The sequence below is a fragment of the Vicugna pacos genome, chromosome 29, assembly GCF_048564905.1.
Source record: "Vicugna pacos chromosome 29, VicPac4, whole genome shotgun sequence".
Taxonomy (NCBI): Eukaryota; Metazoa; Chordata; class Mammalia; order Artiodactyla; family Camelidae; genus Vicugna; species Vicugna pacos.
This window is the reverse complement of record NC_133015.1, coordinates 26558471-26573735: the sequence shown is the minus strand read 5'-3', so window position 1 is coordinate 26573735 and position 15265 is coordinate 26558471. Positions and strand designations below refer to the sequence as shown.

Below are 15265 nucleotides of genomic sequence, written 5' to 3'. Positions count from 1 at the left end.
ATTTGTTCATTGTTAGTATATAAGAAAGCAGTTGCCTTTTGCATTCTAACCTTGTATCTTGCGACCTTGCTACAGGCATTTTGTAGTTCTAGTTTTTTTTGTTGTTGATTCTTTGGGATATTCTACACAGAAAACTGTCATCGGTGGATAAAAACAGTATTCTTCCTTTCCAGTCTGTATACCTTTTATTTCCTTTTCTGGTCTTACTGCATTAGCACGTACTTCCAGTTCCATGTTGGATAGAAGTGGTGAGAGGGGGCTTCCTTGCTCTGCTCCTGACCCTAAGGAGAAAGCATCTGCTTTCTCACCATTAGTTGTGATATATGCTGTAGGGGTTTTGTTTGTTTGTTTGTTGTTTCATCGCTAAAGGTAATATCTTTTTACTCCACACATTGAAGGAAGAGCACGTCAGCTCTCCTGCCCATCTCTGACTGTTCTCTACCCCCCAGCCAGTTTCTGTACTTTATATTTGATTGATGGTGTTCTGTTCTGTAGCTATAATTAAACCCTGCACTTTGTCTACAGGTTGATTCTCAAATATGAAAATCAGTTAATGGTGTTTTTATTATTATGATTATATAAATATTTTTCACTTAACAGGAAAATATTATACTACTCTCTATTTCCTTTCTTGTGTAATTTTTTCTATGGAGTTTTATATTGACTTTTATTTTCCTTGCACTACCTGCCGTACACCCTAATTATTTTCCAAATCCTTAAAAATGGTGACATCTTTGGGGTCATCCTCGTCCTTTGTAATTTCCCTCCTGGATCCGTCTGTGCCTCTGAGCCAACCTTGACCGGCTGCTCTGTTGTCAGCACTGTTGTGGGCCCCCTGTATGAATCATTCAGGTTTGAGTCACTCTTTCCTAAATCACGAACTACTTTATTGGATTGTTCCAACCTTAGGTTTTCTGTAAATGTTCCTTACCAAGTTGAGGACGCCCCCTCTATTGCTAAATTACTGAGAGTTTTATCATGAATGGGTGTTGGATTTTGTTAAGCGTTTTCTTTACATCTATTGAAATGATCACATGATTTTTCTTCTTTAGTGTGTTGATATGATAGATTACATTCATCGATTTAAAAAAAAATTGAACCTGCTTTGTAAACCTGGAATAGTCCCATTTGGTTATGGTATAATCCTTATTTTGTATGTAGTTGGATTAGGTTGCTAATATCTTGTTAAGGAAGTTTGCGTCTGTGTTTATGAGAGATGTTGGTCTGTGGTTTTCCTTTCATGTAATGTTTTTGTGTGGATTTGGTACTGGGTGAATGCTGTCCTCAAAGGGTGTGTTAGGAAGGTAACGTCTTCTGGAAGAAATTGGGGAGGACTGGTATAATTTCTTTCTTAAACATTTGGTAGAATTCACCCGTGAACCCCTTTGGGCCTGGTGCTTTCTGTTTTTGAAGATATGAATCATTGATTCTGTTTCTTTAATTCAGTCTTACCTCATTTTATTGCACTTTATTGCACTTTGTAGATACTGCATTTTTTACAGATTGAAGGTTTGTGGCAACTCTGTCAAGCAAGTCTGTCAGTGCTGTTCTTCAACAGCATTTGCTTACTTGGGGTCTCTGTGTCACATTTTGGTAATTCACATAATACTTCAGATTTTTTCATTATGACTGTATTTGTTATGGTGATCTGTGGTCAGCGATTTTTGATGTTACTGTTGCATAGATTACAACTTGCTGAAGGCTCAGCCGGTAGTTAGCACACTTTAGCAATAACGTATTTTTTAATTAAGGCATGTGCTCTTTTACACATATGTTCTTGCATACTTAGTGCACTGCAGTACAGGGCAGACACCCTTTTACATTCCCTGGGAACCTTAAGGTACATGTGACTCCCTGTACCATGGTGCCACTTTACAGCGGCGGGCCGTCTCTGAAGTGTCTCAGACGTCTGCCTGTAGACCCAGGCCTATCAGACCCCCTGTTTCTTCTTGCGGAGCTTTGGCTGATTGTGTCTTTCAAGGAATTTCTCCATTTCACCTAATTATCAAATCTGGGCGCACAGAGCTGTTTCTGACATTCCTCTCTTACCCCTTTAATGTCTATGGAATCCTCTTTCAATTCTGATGTAAATTTGTTTCTTCTCTCTTTTATCCTTCATTAAGCCTTGCTAGAAGTTTATTAATTTTTGCTTATCTTTTCAAAAACCAACTTCTGGGTTTCTGGATTTTTTTCTGTGGATTTCCTATTCTCAGTTTCATCGATTTCTGTTCTGATTCTTGTTATTGCTTATAATCTCCTTACCTTGTTTTATAATTTGCTTCTCTTTTTCTTGTTTCTTAAGATGAAAGCTTAGATTATTGATTTTAGATGTTTTCTAGTGCTTACATTCAGTGCCATCAACTTCTGTCTAAGCACTGCTTTTGCTGCATCCCACAAATTTTGATGTGTTTTTATTTTCGTTTAATGCAAAATATTTTTAAATTTCTCTTGAAATTTCTTTGACCCGTGTGTTATTTAAAAGCATGTTGTTTAACCTCCAGATATTTTGGGGTTTTCCAGCTATTTTTCTGTTACTGACTTCTATTTAATTCCATTGTGGTTTAGAAGCATACTTAGTATGATTTCTGTATTCTTAAATGTGTAAAGGTGTGCTTTGTGGCCCAGAGTGTGGTCTGTCTGGGTGGACATACCATGAGAGCTTGAGGGGAAGGTGTGTTCTGCTCTTGTTGGATGGAGTCGTCTGTATGCATCAGTTAGAGCCAAGTGATGGTGTCCTCGGTTCAGCCACGTCCTTAGGATTTTCCACCTGTGGATCTGTCAGTCACTGAGAGAGGTACTGACGCCTCCAAGTGCAGGGTATAAAGTGCAGCCATGGGTCTGTGTATCTCTCCTTGCAGTCCCATCATTGGCTTCACATATGTCATGTATGTTAACAGTCTCTTGCGATGCACACACACCCCGGACTGCCGTGTATTCCAGGAGAACTGTCCCCTTTACCACCAGGTAACACCCCTCTACCCCTAGCAGCTGCTTCCTGAAGTTGTCCCTCTGAACTTAACATAGCTCCCCAGCTTTCTCTTACCAGCAGGAGCGTGGAGGACCTTTCCTCTGATGTATGAGTGTCTTCGTGTGTGATGTCAGTTTCCTGTACTCACTGTCGCTGGGGCTCAGTGTTTGTCTGCTCTCACAGACCCTTTTGTGTGTTCAGACCATTCACATTTAAAGTGCATACTTACATGATGAGGTTAATAGCGTTGATGTTTTCTACTCATTGCTCTTGTTTCTTTTTTGTTTTCCACTTTCTTTCTGCCTTTCCTCATTTTAATTGAGCATTTTATCCGATTGCATTTTCTCCTCTTTCAATATAACACTTGTTCTTATTTAAAAAAACTTTTTAGTAACTGCCTAAAGTTTGCGGTGTACACTTGGATCCAGTCAGGTCTGCTCTCAAATAAACACCGCCTACTTTAGGGTGCACCCGTGCTCTCAGCTCCTGCCTGCAGTCCCTTGTAACACCTCTCTCATTCTAATCACAGAATACACTGTTGTCATTATTTAAATAAACTTTCCTTTTCAATCAATTTAGAATAACAAAGATTAGAGGTTTTACTTTACCCTCATTTATTCCTTCTCTGATGCTCTTCCTTTGTAGATCCAGTTTCTGACCAACATCATTTTCCTTCACTACCATTTTACCGTTGACCCCGTGGGTCTCGCTGAAGTTCTGCAGGGTCTCCCACAGCTGTAGGACAACTTGAGGGGGTGGATCAGGTGGATATAGAATGTCCTCACAGAGCAGCCAGAGCGTCCGGTAAGAGCCAGCTAACCAGGGATTAAGAGAAAACAAGGCCCAACTGCAGAAACCAGGGACTGGCCTCTGGCGCAGGAGCCCAGCCGAGGTGAGGCCAGGGTGGGGCTGTCCCAGATGCACAGAGGGACGGGCTCCCTGCCCTCTAGCCAGCTGCGGGCTTGCCCAGATCCAGCTCTGCCGACTCCAGGCGAGGCTGTGTCCTCACTCCTGTGAAGCAACAGTGGCCCCCCCACCTCGCCCTGTGGTGCCTGGTCTGCCCCAGGAAGGCCAGGCAGAGCCGCAGGTGGACTGGCCTCAGGGTCTCCCAAGCCCCAGGACCCGGCAGGACGGAGTGTTTCCCTGAGCTGATCAGTCACTCATTGAGAACCACACCACGTCCCAGGAAGAAGCCTCCAGGACGGTGGTGCCTAGGCCTTCCCTCTGCAGACGTCGGCTCCCGGAGCTGTGGGACTTCCTTCTAGCCTCTTCCTGGGGACAGGTGTGCGTTGGTTTCCCTTCCTTGAACTACTCCCTACTTTGTCCCAACCGCTCATCAGCGGCGGGTGGTCTTGCCTGCCCTGCGTAGGGGACGTGGTCACACACGGCCAGAGTCCTGTCCTCAAACCGCGGTCGACCTCAAACTAGGAGAAAAAGGTCCTGAGCTCCGGCCTCTCAGCCAGAAGGAGGGGGGCGGTGGGGGGCCAGCCTCACCGGAGAAGGTTAGGGTTATGGGCTGGACCCTTGGGAGGACCTTCTACAAAGTCACCTTGTGTGATATACCTTCCCAAGTCTCATTACAGGAGATTCCTGTACATGAGACAAAGGAAGTTAAGTCTTTTAATAGCAAATTGCAGCCAAGTGATGAATGTGACTTCACAACCCTTAAATGCTCAGGAAAATTGTTTTTTCCTTCTGATGCTGGTTTAAGTGAATGTCCCAGACACTGGCAGTTTAGTAATACACTTCCCAGCCATCCCTGGGAGTTCTGCTAGGGTTGTCAGTAGGGATTTCCAAGGTGTGCAGACCCCAGGTGACATCGTTTCCTGTTCCTTAATTGGAAGGAAATTGCTTAATCCCATGTAAGTGTAAAGGCTCTTTATGCCTACCAATATCCTAGGGTAAAAGGGCAGGTAGCAGCTTTCTTTTCCTGAATTCATTTGGCAGACCTACCAGGGACATGGGAGCCTCTGTGTTGACACACCCTGGGAGGGAGCCCCCACCTGGGCTCTGCTTTGTGAAGACATGCCCTGCCGGCTGTATTGTAAGCTCTTACTGGCTTAACTTTTCATCCCTTTGACTCAGTCTTGATTAGAGTTGCAAGGACAATGAAATTACCTGGGCAGCCTTTTCAAAATCAAGATGTATTATTTTTACTTCAAAGTCATTCAAGGATGCATTGCATGAATGCATTTTAATAAACCAGACCTACTTAGTTCTTATCATTCTGTTTTATCCTCTACAGATAAATTTTCTCCTAATGTTTGTTCTAGTTGGGAGTGGAATTCTTTGCTGCAAAAAATGGGAAGGACGACTCTTCCATTTTTCTGGAAACTTAGATCACATCTTACTTTTTTTCCCCAGTGTCTAATTTCACCACTTTTCAACAGGGATGGTGTGTGATTTGCCAGTGTATCTCGAGGATATCTGCACTGTTGCACATTCCAAGAAAATTACACCAACTCAGTCCCGTTTAAATTCCTCTCTAGCTTCTCACTCCTTCCACCATCAAGTCTAAAATCCCCACCCAGACCCTGGACGGGCCTGGCCTGCTGACTTCATAGCTGTCTCACCTTCCGTTACGGCTGCTTGGCCTCTAGCCCCACTGGCAAGTAGCGGGTGGGCTGTGCCCACCCTGCCTCCAGCCCTACCTCCTGTCCATCCTTCAAGGAAGCCTCCCCTGACCCCAGGCCAGCCTAGAGGGCCTCCCTTCTGCACCTCTAAGGGGTCTTTTCCATTTCTCAGTTTAGTATTTATTTCATGTTTTTTTCATAGACTATGTTTTAGAGAAGTTTCCGGCTTACAGCAGAACTGAGCAAAAGGTAGAGCTCTGCCGAATCCTCCTGCCCCAACACACGCATAGCCTCCCACCATCAGCACCCCCAGCAGACAGGGCATGATCCTGCTTGTCCTCACCACCTGGAGGCCATAGCTTGCATCAGGGTTCACTGTTGTGCTGTGTGTTCCGTGGGCCTAGACCCATGTGTGGTGTGCAGCCGTCATTACATATCATACAGAGTAGTTGTCCTGACCTAAAGTGCCTTGCGCTCTGCCCGTTCAGCCCTCTCTCCCTCTTGATACCTGGTAACTGTAGCTTTGCTTTTTCCAAAATGTCAGAGTTGGAATTATGCATGTAGTCTTTTCGAACTGGCTTCTTTCTCCTAGTCATTTGCATGTAAGTTTCCTCCGTGTCTTTTTGAGGCTTGATAGCTCATTTCTTCTCATCAGTGGATAATATTCCATTGTCTGGATGGACCACAGCTCTTGTATCTGTTCACCCACTGAAGGCTGTCTTGCCATGTTTTGGCAGTTACGAGTAAAGCTGCTGTGAACATCCGTGTGCAGGTGCTTACGTGGAGATACATTTTCAGCTCCTTTGGGTAAACACCTAGGAGTGTGATTGCTTGATCGTATGATAAGACTACGTTTAATTTTGTAGGAAACCATCAAACTGTTCACAGTGGCTGCACCGTTTCACACCCCCAGCTGCCATGACTGAGAGTTCCTGCTGCTGCGAGTCCTCTCACTTGGTGGTGTCAGTGTCTGGATTCCGGCTGTTGTCATACGTGTGCAGTGGTGGTGCGTTGCTGTTGTACTTTGCAGTCCCCTGACAACATGATGCTGCACGTCCTTCCGTGTGCTCACATGCCGTCTGTGTATCACCCTGGTGTCTGTGAGGATCTTTGGCCCATTTTTAAATCGAGTTGTTTTGATTCTTCTTGTTGAGCTTTAAGAGCCCTTTGTACGCCGTGGACAACAGTCCTTCATCAGGGTGTCTTTTGTGGATACTTCCTCATGTACTTTGACATAGTAACTCCACCTGTGTGAGTCTATCCTGAGGAAAGGGCCCAGCACAGAAAAGGCCAAGTAGACAGATGCCCACTGCCTGGTGCTGGAGCACCTTGGAGACCTGGTGGCCAGTGTGGGCCGTGGCTGAGGGAGCCATGACCCAGAGGCACAGCCGTGCAGCAGCCTCAGGGCAGGATGAGACGGTGCAGTGACGGTTTGCTTGTAACAGCTTTGTCTGTGCCCATCTGGAAAAAGGCAAAAATGAAGATACTTGGTTAGGTGGTAATACACCTGAGCTTTAAAACTTGCTGTAATTTTGTGCAATAAAAGGAACTTATAAAAAAAAAAAACAGAAACATTTACATAAACTCACAACCTGAGCCCCTGGTGTTAACCGTCTGTGACCTGAGGAGCAAAGGGAAGCCGGGGCAGAACCACCCTGAGCCTGGCTGTCTCCCCGGCCCAGGCACCGTGACTGGCGTGGACGAGAGCACCGCCTTCTCCTGGCCTGCATGTGACCTGTGTGGCAGCGCGAGACTGGAACAGAGCCCAGGAGACAGGTATGCGGCAGGGCTGCCGGGAGAACGCAGGTCAGCAGCGACCTGCCAGGACCCCAGGGCCGATGCCTTGGACCAGGCCAGGCCGAGCTGCAGGGAGGAGGCCACAGTGCAGTTCTCTTCCTCTACGCTGGTTCTGCTGTGCCTGTAGCTCCTCCTGTCCTTCAAGAGGTGCCAGGTTTCCTCAGCTCCTTTATTATCAGGCAGAAGGAAAAGAACTTGGGGCAGACATGGGTGAGAGACATACTTGGTGACTGCACAGGTGTCCTTTGCAAGCAGACATCCCTTCCCTGCCCACCCCCATTGGGCCCAGTGTTGACCCAGTTCTCCGAGCCGGTCCTCTGGCCCCTCCGTGACTCCTGCAGCTTGATGCCTCCTGGAGGTGGCCTTATACACAGGGCACTGCCGAGCTGCATGTGGAGACAGGAGAAGCAAGACAGAGCAGAGACGCTGATGACTAAAGAGGTTCTCCTGTCCCAGCTGCTCCCACTGGTTCAGCGTGGACGTGCCTCCTGCCTGTGTCCCTCCATCCTCCAGGTGTCACATGTGTGGCCGCGCTGCTGAGCACGGCTGCTTCTGGCCTGTTTTGGGACCTGAGTTCCTTCTCTCTGTTGGGTGCGAGGAGTGTCTGCACTGCCAGACTCCTCGCTTTCCTTGCGTCTTGTTTCCAAACCTCAGGGGCACCTTCTTCTGTGGGGACTGCTCCCGCCTGGTCACCTCTCCGCTCCTCAGGAGGCGCCTGCAGGTCTTCCTGGACTGCCCCTCGTGCCCCCGGTGCACAGTCAGGGTCCAGGTAGGAGGCAGGCGGGACCCCTGTGCCCTTTTCCACAGCCTGGCAGGAGCTGGGAAGGGGTCAGATGCACAGTCTACTCAGGGCTCTGGGATGAAGCAAGTGGTTTAGAGCCCACGTCAGTTCTCGGGAGGGGAGTGTTTCCCGTGTGAGTCAGTGGTGGAGTCCTAACCTAGCCCCTTGGCTGTGATTGCAGCTGCTGCAGGACAGTATTTCTTCGCTCCTGAAGTTTGCCGCCAGCGAGGATGGGGTGAGTCCGGTGCCAGCACAGGTGCCTGTCTATCCTGCTGTCCACTCCTGCCCCACAGTTATAGTGAAGGCCGCAGCACGTGTGTTGAGCTCTCACTGCCCCGCACGGCTCTGGCTTTGCTGCGTTTGCTGACGAGGGCCTTTACCTTTTGAAATTGAGGTTCTTTCCTGATGAGTCTTGCAGTAGATACATGCTCTGTCCCCCAGCTTTGGTTAGCATAGGTTTCAACTCCTCCTGCCATGGTTTCACGTTAATGGAACAATTGTCTGAGATACACATTTTTTTTTAAATTGCTGGGTATTCTTGAGTCTGAGCATCTGCGAGATTGGTGGTTATTTCCCCGATCTGGCTTGTCAGCTCTGAGAGTCAGTGTGTGAGCTTCACAAAGAGGTATGAGATGTGCTTTTCCAAAAAGACACCACCTGAACACAGTGTATGTTGGGCCCTCGTGAACGAGAGAGGTCTGTCCTTGTGAGAGATGTTTGAGGGCCTAGCACGTGGGCTGTGGGATGGCTGAGCTCCAGAGAGAGTGCTCAGCCCCAGGGGGCAAAAGATATCTGTGACCATGTCAGGGCCACATCCAGGTGGCAGCTGTGGGCCAGCTCGTGAGGTTGCCACGAAGGGGCGGCTGACCATCTGCATGGCTCTCTGATAGGCTCCCAGGGCGAAATTGGTTCTGATTCTAGTCTGAATTTGGAGGCTCCTGGGCTGCCCTCTTGGCCACTTGCCAGCCCCGTCCCAGCCTTCCCCCTGCACATTGGGGGCAGGGGAAATGGCAACCCTTACACTCTTTCGTCCTCACCGGGGGTCATTTGAATTAAATCGGAATGTGGACAAATCCGAGCTTGGAATCTTGGAGGATCACTAGTCTGACGGCAGTTCCAGCTGATTCTTGGCCTCACGCCTCTCTTCAGAGCAGCTCGGTGACCCCCGTGCCCCCATAGCACAAACCTGCATCCGAAGAGCTGCTGCGCGGTGGGGACTGACGTTTAGACCCAGCTGCGGGAGGGCCTGTAAACTAGTGTCCCTGACTGTGTGGAAGTGAGCAGTTATGACCAAGCACCGCCTCACCACATTCCACGGCCTCCCAGCAGGCAGAGTCCACCCCGACCAGAGAGGCAGAGGGCTCACAGACTCTCACAGAGAGAAGGCCGTCGCTCTCTCCACGGCGACACCCAGAGAGTCAGCAGCCGGCCCAGTGGGGGCAACAGGGACCTCGCGTGTGTTCTGATTGAGGCCCTGTGTTTGACGGGTCGGGGGGCAGCAGTTCCTGCGACTGTCAGCCCTTGGGTGAGGCTAGTGGGTGGGAGAGCCCACGGTAGGGGCTCTGAGCAGGCACTTCAGCCGGCAGGTCTGGGTGATCTGGGAGCAGGGTACGTTGAGGGGTGCTGGGGCCATCCCGCTTAAGGAGAACACAGCAGCAGAACCAGACGAAGCCCACAGCTGAAGGCTGAGGGGTGGTGTACAGGACATGCTGGCCCTGCAGCTGCTCAGGTGCCCTGGCTAGGCCCCCGGGAGAGTGGCCCTCAACCACCTGCTCTCTTCAGAGACCTGGAGACCAGGGGAGGCCTGGCAGGAACCCCCTCATTCGCTTACTCCCTCTGATGGAGGCAGGCCTTACCTACCACATGCCGGACTTCCCAGCTATTTACATCCTACTCACAAGGCATGCGTGTGCTCGTGCGTGTACGTTGTGGAGTGTGTGGAGTGTGTGCACGTGTTCCCTGGGCGAGGGGTGAGGGTGAGGGCCCTGGTGTCCCTTTGGGGTGCTCTGCTGTGGAGCCCAGTGATGGGACTGGGGTTGGCACCCCCAGGTGCTCAGGCTTCGCATGATCTTGGAAGAGAGCTGACACCGGTGGTATAGGACAGACCTGGGTGCGGGCATGGGCCACAAGGCCCCAGTCTGGATTCTGTCCGTCTTCTGAGACCCAAATCCAAAGAATCAAATTAGGACTTTGCATGAGAACATGACTTCATCTTGGGAACAAATGTGCGGTTTCTTGTTAGGACACAGGAGCGCTGGGGTCAGGCCTGCACTTTAACAAGGTCAGGCAGCAGATAGGAAAGCGGTGGAGCTGACAGCGGTGTGTGTGTCACATCTCCAGGGTGACGTGGCAGGGACAGGGTATGTGCAGCTTGTTTCCCCGGCCTTCACAGGAGGAAAAGTTAAACATGTTGCACCTTTGAAGATGGAGGCACATTTTACACACACACACACACAGATCCATGCATTCACATGACCAGCATATGTGAGTTTGCTGGTGATTATTTTAACCTCTCCATGTTAATTTCCCCCAAATATAAAATATCTATAATCTCCATTTATAAACAATACAGTTATTATAGAAAACTGTAGCTGCCAAACCTGGCATTTTAAAAGACAGGATTTTCTGCTGTTTTTCAAGTCAAGAGTTCTGTGCTTGTACCCCAGGTGGGTGGGTGCCTGGGCCCTGCCCTGACCTCACACAGGCGCAGCCCTGAGTGGGGCCTCCCTCACCAGCGTCTCTGTCCTCATCCTGCCATCTCCACTGAGTCAGGCCCCTTTGTGGGATCCTAAGAAGCTCTCTGAACAACTGAGGGGGCCGTGACCTTGACATCTTGGCCACAGGCCCCAGGCAGAGGCCTCTCAACCTGTCCAGTCGCACCCTCATTCCCTCCCTTCACCTGTCTTCACGATGACTCTCACCTCCATGAAACATGGTTGCGCCAACCTGAATTTGCTACTGAGGACGCCAGAACTCCCTGCAAGCCATGCAGGGGAGCCCAGCTTCAGAATGCACCGTCTCGGGCTCAGCGCTCCCAGTCTTACCCTTCACACAGCCCTGCAGCCTGGACAAGGCTCCCCCGGGCAGCAGCCAGTGTCCCAAGGGCTGGGCTGGAGTCAAGGAGGCCCGTCAGTCCCCGGCCTTTGTGCCCTTGTTGGCTGGGACCTTCCCAGGCTCTGACCAGACCCCTACATAGCCTGGGCCCCCTCATGGCATGAGTCTGGGTCCCAAGCAGGCAGGAAGATGGGAGTCTGTCACCACCAGGCCTAGAACACTCCCTGCCCCTACCCCTCACTCTGTTCATGAGAAGCCAGTCGGCCACCCAGCCCAGACCCAGGGTGAGGGCAGTGAGGTGCCAGCCAAGGAGCCAGATGTGCCAGCAATGGCCACGTCATCCAACCCTCCAGCCTCAGTCCCCTCTGCCACTATGCCGGTTACGGAAGGGGCGAGTTCGCACTGCACTGCACTGAGCTGCCACAGACGTCATCAGGTGTTTGGCACAGACTGAGAGGGATCCTAATGCTGCCCTCTTGCAGGAGCGCGCGCTGGGGGGGGTGCTTTCCGGAAGAACACGTGACCACCTAGAGCTTCAGTTTCCCACAAGGCCAATAAGCCTCTATTTTCATCCCCAGCCCCGTGAGAAAAATGGGGACCAGGAGGACACAGCACACCTTCCCAGCCTGGTCTCCTGGTGCCCCTGCCACACATGTAGAGAGGAAACTTGACCAGGATTAACCAGTTCCCTAAGTTAGTCATCGGACAGTGTGAAGGGAAAGCTTTCAGCAGCCTCGGAAGGTGTTTAGCTCAGTGTAACTCTGGAAGAAAGGGGCTCCTTTAAGGAGGAAAGTTTGGGGCAACGGAAATCCTTGGACCAGAAGTGCGGCTGGACTGGGGAGGTGGGAGTCAGCTGCAGGTGTGCTGCATGCTTCCCGCTGGGACACAGGGCATGTCCCACCCCCCACCCCCCACCTCTTCTAGGACAGCCAACTGGGAGAGGTGCGTCATTGCGTCCACCAACATCAATAACATACTTTACATGTTTTTGTGTAAAAACTAACGCAGCTATCAGAGAAAAGCAGTTCCTTCCTTTGCCTGTTGTTCTCACCTTTGCAGAGCGGGGTTGTGGGCCGCAGAAGGGCCTTCTGCTCTGTCGTGGGTGTCCTGTGCTCTGGAACAGAACGTCCCAGGCTGTTTGCTTTAACCAGTCTACCTTTGTCCCCACAGAGTTATGAAGTGAAGAGCGTCCTTGGGAAGGAGGTGGGGCCGTTAACCTGTTTTGTCCGGTCCCTCACCACTCACCCGACCAGCTGCGTGGGGTTGGAGGAGATTGAGCTGCTGAGCGAGGGGAGAGCCTCTTCAGAAGACTGGCCGCAGCCACAGGATCTGTGAACTTTGCAGAGTGGCTGCGAGGTGGTGGCTGTTTAGGGTGGTTATTTGTTAACTCTGGGCAGAATGAATGTACTTTATGATCTTGAAATGGAACTTCGATTTTTCGGGGGCAAATGTTCGTTAAGATAGTTTGGTAAACTACAAATCAAAATACTTTTTTCTATGGTTATATATTTTGTATTGCCTTTCTGCAAAATTAGGAAAATGTTGTTAAAGCTTAAATACGCTTGAGGCCTTCATTTTATATTTATCTTAGGTAATATAGTAGAAAAAATTATTTTGTTCCATTGTAATTTTAAAGTGTTCAAATTTTACCATGATTCAATGTTTTTCTTTAATATTTGTTTTAACATTCCCCAAAGAATACCCTGCAAAGCTTAAGCCTCTGTCCTCTCTTGCGGTACTAACTGTGCTGCTACAATCAGCATCCAACTTAAGCGTTTTGCAGCTCAGTATTTTTTGGGACATGTTCAGGGGAACTATGTCGGAGGTTAAAGCTGTTTCCCGTAAAGTGTAGATAAGGTAACCAGTGTCATGATAGCTACCCTCCAGTGATACTGCCAGGTCCGGTTAGTCCTGCTGGTCCTGCACCAGCAGCCAGGATTACCTCGCAACGGGAGAGCCTGGTTATCTTTCACCGTCTAAGTTAAAAGTAAAACCATGGATTAATTATCTCTGGACACTAAAGATTTTGTTTCCTCCCTTATGACAATATAATCATGACAGGCCCTGGTTAATCGGTTACGTAATGTAGGCGTAGCAGCCAAGACCAAGAAAGGCTGCCTAGTACCCACTTTCACGGGGGACAGGCAAGGCTTTATTTAGTCGTTCAGATTAAGCGTTGAAACATTACAAGTACTGACAAGGTAGCCGGTTTTTAGTAGCTTTGTGACTGTCCTTTCCGTCCTACGTGACCGTTCTGTATCTTACGCACTTTGAAAATCTGCTAGAAACTCTACAAGACTGAAGAAAGTGAAAGCAAATCCCATGAAAGCCAAGACGAGTCGGACTGGTTTTCGGACAACCTGAGCCCTCCTCTCCCTGCCCCTGGGGCCCCCGCTCGAGGTGGGGCGCGCTCCCGCCGGTCTCTGACACGTTCCCGGGGCGCCTTCCACCCAAGGGGGTCTCTGCAAGTTAACGAGCACGTCCGCAGGTGTAGTTTGGCCTGTTTGAGAAGCAAAGAGACGATCTTCCAGGAACCCGGCCCCGGGGCGCACGCCGGACAGACGCGCCCTTCCCGGGGTTCCGGAGGGCTGCGAGCGCAGGAATCAAGGTGGGTCTAACGCGTCTTTATTCTTACAAATACTGTAAAAATCAATATAAAAATGTGTGCATGCTCAAGTCTTTTTTCCTCGTATCTACAGTACAATGGCTTGTCCCAAAAGTCTCTTTTACGAATGTACCTTTGCTGCATCCTAGGCGTAGGATGTAGAGAAGCTGCCGTCACAGTAACTTAGGGTCCACGCGGCAGCTGTCTTGAGTCCCAGCCGAGCACGGGAGTCCGGCCCGGTGGCTCCAGACACCGCAACCGCAGCCCGCGCGCCCCTCGCGTCACCGCGCGTCCGCCGCCCCCGCGCCGGGCAGGAAGGGCGCGCCGGGCAGCTGCTTGAAGAAGCGCCGCAGCCCGGCCAGGTCCCGCGTCAGCTGCTCCACGCGCTGCTGGAGCTTCTCGTTCTCGGCCGAAAGCTCCACCAGCTTCTGCTGCATCTCCTGGTTGCGCCGCTTGGCCTTGTCGCGGCTCTTACGCACGGCGATGTTGTTGCGCTCGCGCCGCTGCCGGTACTCGGGGCTGCCGCGGTCCGGGCCCCGCTTGCCCGCCGCCTTGTCGCGCGCCGGCCCGGGTGCTGGGGGCGCAGGGCTGCGGCGCGGCGGCTCGGGCGACGCGGGCGGCGTGGGTTGCGCGGCGGCCGCCAGGCTCACCACCGTCTGCGCGCACGCGGCCACCTGCGCGGGCAGCAGCGAGCCGGGCGCGTCGCCATCGCCCCAGTCGGGCTCGCGCTTGAGCGGTCGCGGCGCCGGCCCGGGGACCGCGGGGCGCGCGGGGCCCCCGGGCAGCAGCTCCAGGGCGCCCGCCTTGTGGTTGCTGTTGAAGAGGTCGGCGAAGAGCTCGTCGTGGCACAGTTCCAGGGTGGGCACGGCGGCCATGGAGTCGATGTAGGCGCTGAAATCGATGGCGCTCTCGTCGTCGTACATGGCGGGCGCGGCCGGCTCGGTCCCGCGGCCCGGCTTTCCCGCGCGGCCCGGCTCGTAGAAGGCGGCGGGCTCCGCGGACCAGGGGGCGCCGCGCGCCGGGCTGTCCAGGCTGAAAAGCGCGGCGCTCATGGCGGCGTCGGGCCGGCGGCGAGCGCGGTTCCCTGGCGGGCCGGGCGCCGCCTTTTCTAGCCGGGCTGACGCGCACGCCCCGCCCCGACCGCGGACCGCGGGACCCCCGCCTGCGCGCCTCCCCCGCGCTTCCTGCCCGCCGGCCCGGCCCGCGCGGCTCTGCCGGGAACGACCCTCCCTCGGCCGCGCCTCCTCCTTCCTGCTGGTGGGTCGGGTCCTCTGCGCTCGCGGAGCCGGGGCGGAACCAGAACGGGGCCTGGGCTGGCGCGCGCCGTCGGAGGGTGGCGCAGGGACTCGGGAACCGGGGCGCTACCTCGCGGCTTCAGGGAATTCGCGTTCTGGTGCTTCCCCATCGCCGAGATGGGGAGTGGGGGCAGAGCACATGTGGGAGGGGTCTCGACTTAGTGGCGCGGGGTTCGGCCGGGTCCGGGGGTA

At 52.0% G+C, this 15265-nt stretch overlaps 2 protein-coding genes across 4 annotated transcripts in view; one reads left to right on the top strand and one right to left on the bottom strand.

Annotated features, from left to right (window-relative positions):
- Positions 1–12661, top strand: part of SPIDR (scaffold protein involved in DNA repair) — a 258183-nt gene extending 245522 nt beyond the window's left edge. For 2 of the 3 annotated variants that reach the window (XM_072951648.1, XM_072951650.1), the window contains exons 17-20: positions 7224–7317; positions 7993–8107; positions 8301–8375; positions 12344–12661. In XM_072951648.1, coding sequence (XP_072807749.1) covers positions 7224–7317; positions 7993–8107; positions 8301–8375; positions 12344–12508 — 449 coding nt within the window. In that variant the 3' untranslated portion in view covers positions 12509–12661. The remainder of the gene's footprint in view (positions 1–7223; positions 7318–7992; positions 8108–8300; positions 8376–12343) is intronic. The other variant, XM_072951649.1, reaches the window with a different exon arrangement.
- A 603-nt stretch (positions 12662–13264) lies between these two features.
- On the bottom strand, positions 13265–15031 carry CEBPD (CCAAT enhancer binding protein delta). The gene has a single exon (XM_031692143.2). It carries the CDS (start codon positions 14828–14830, stop codon positions 14060–14062), a length of 771 nt encoding a protein of 256 aa, XP_031548003.1. The 5' UTR covers positions 14831–15031; the 3' UTR covers positions 13265–14059.
- Positions 15032–15265: the final 234 nt, after the last annotated feature.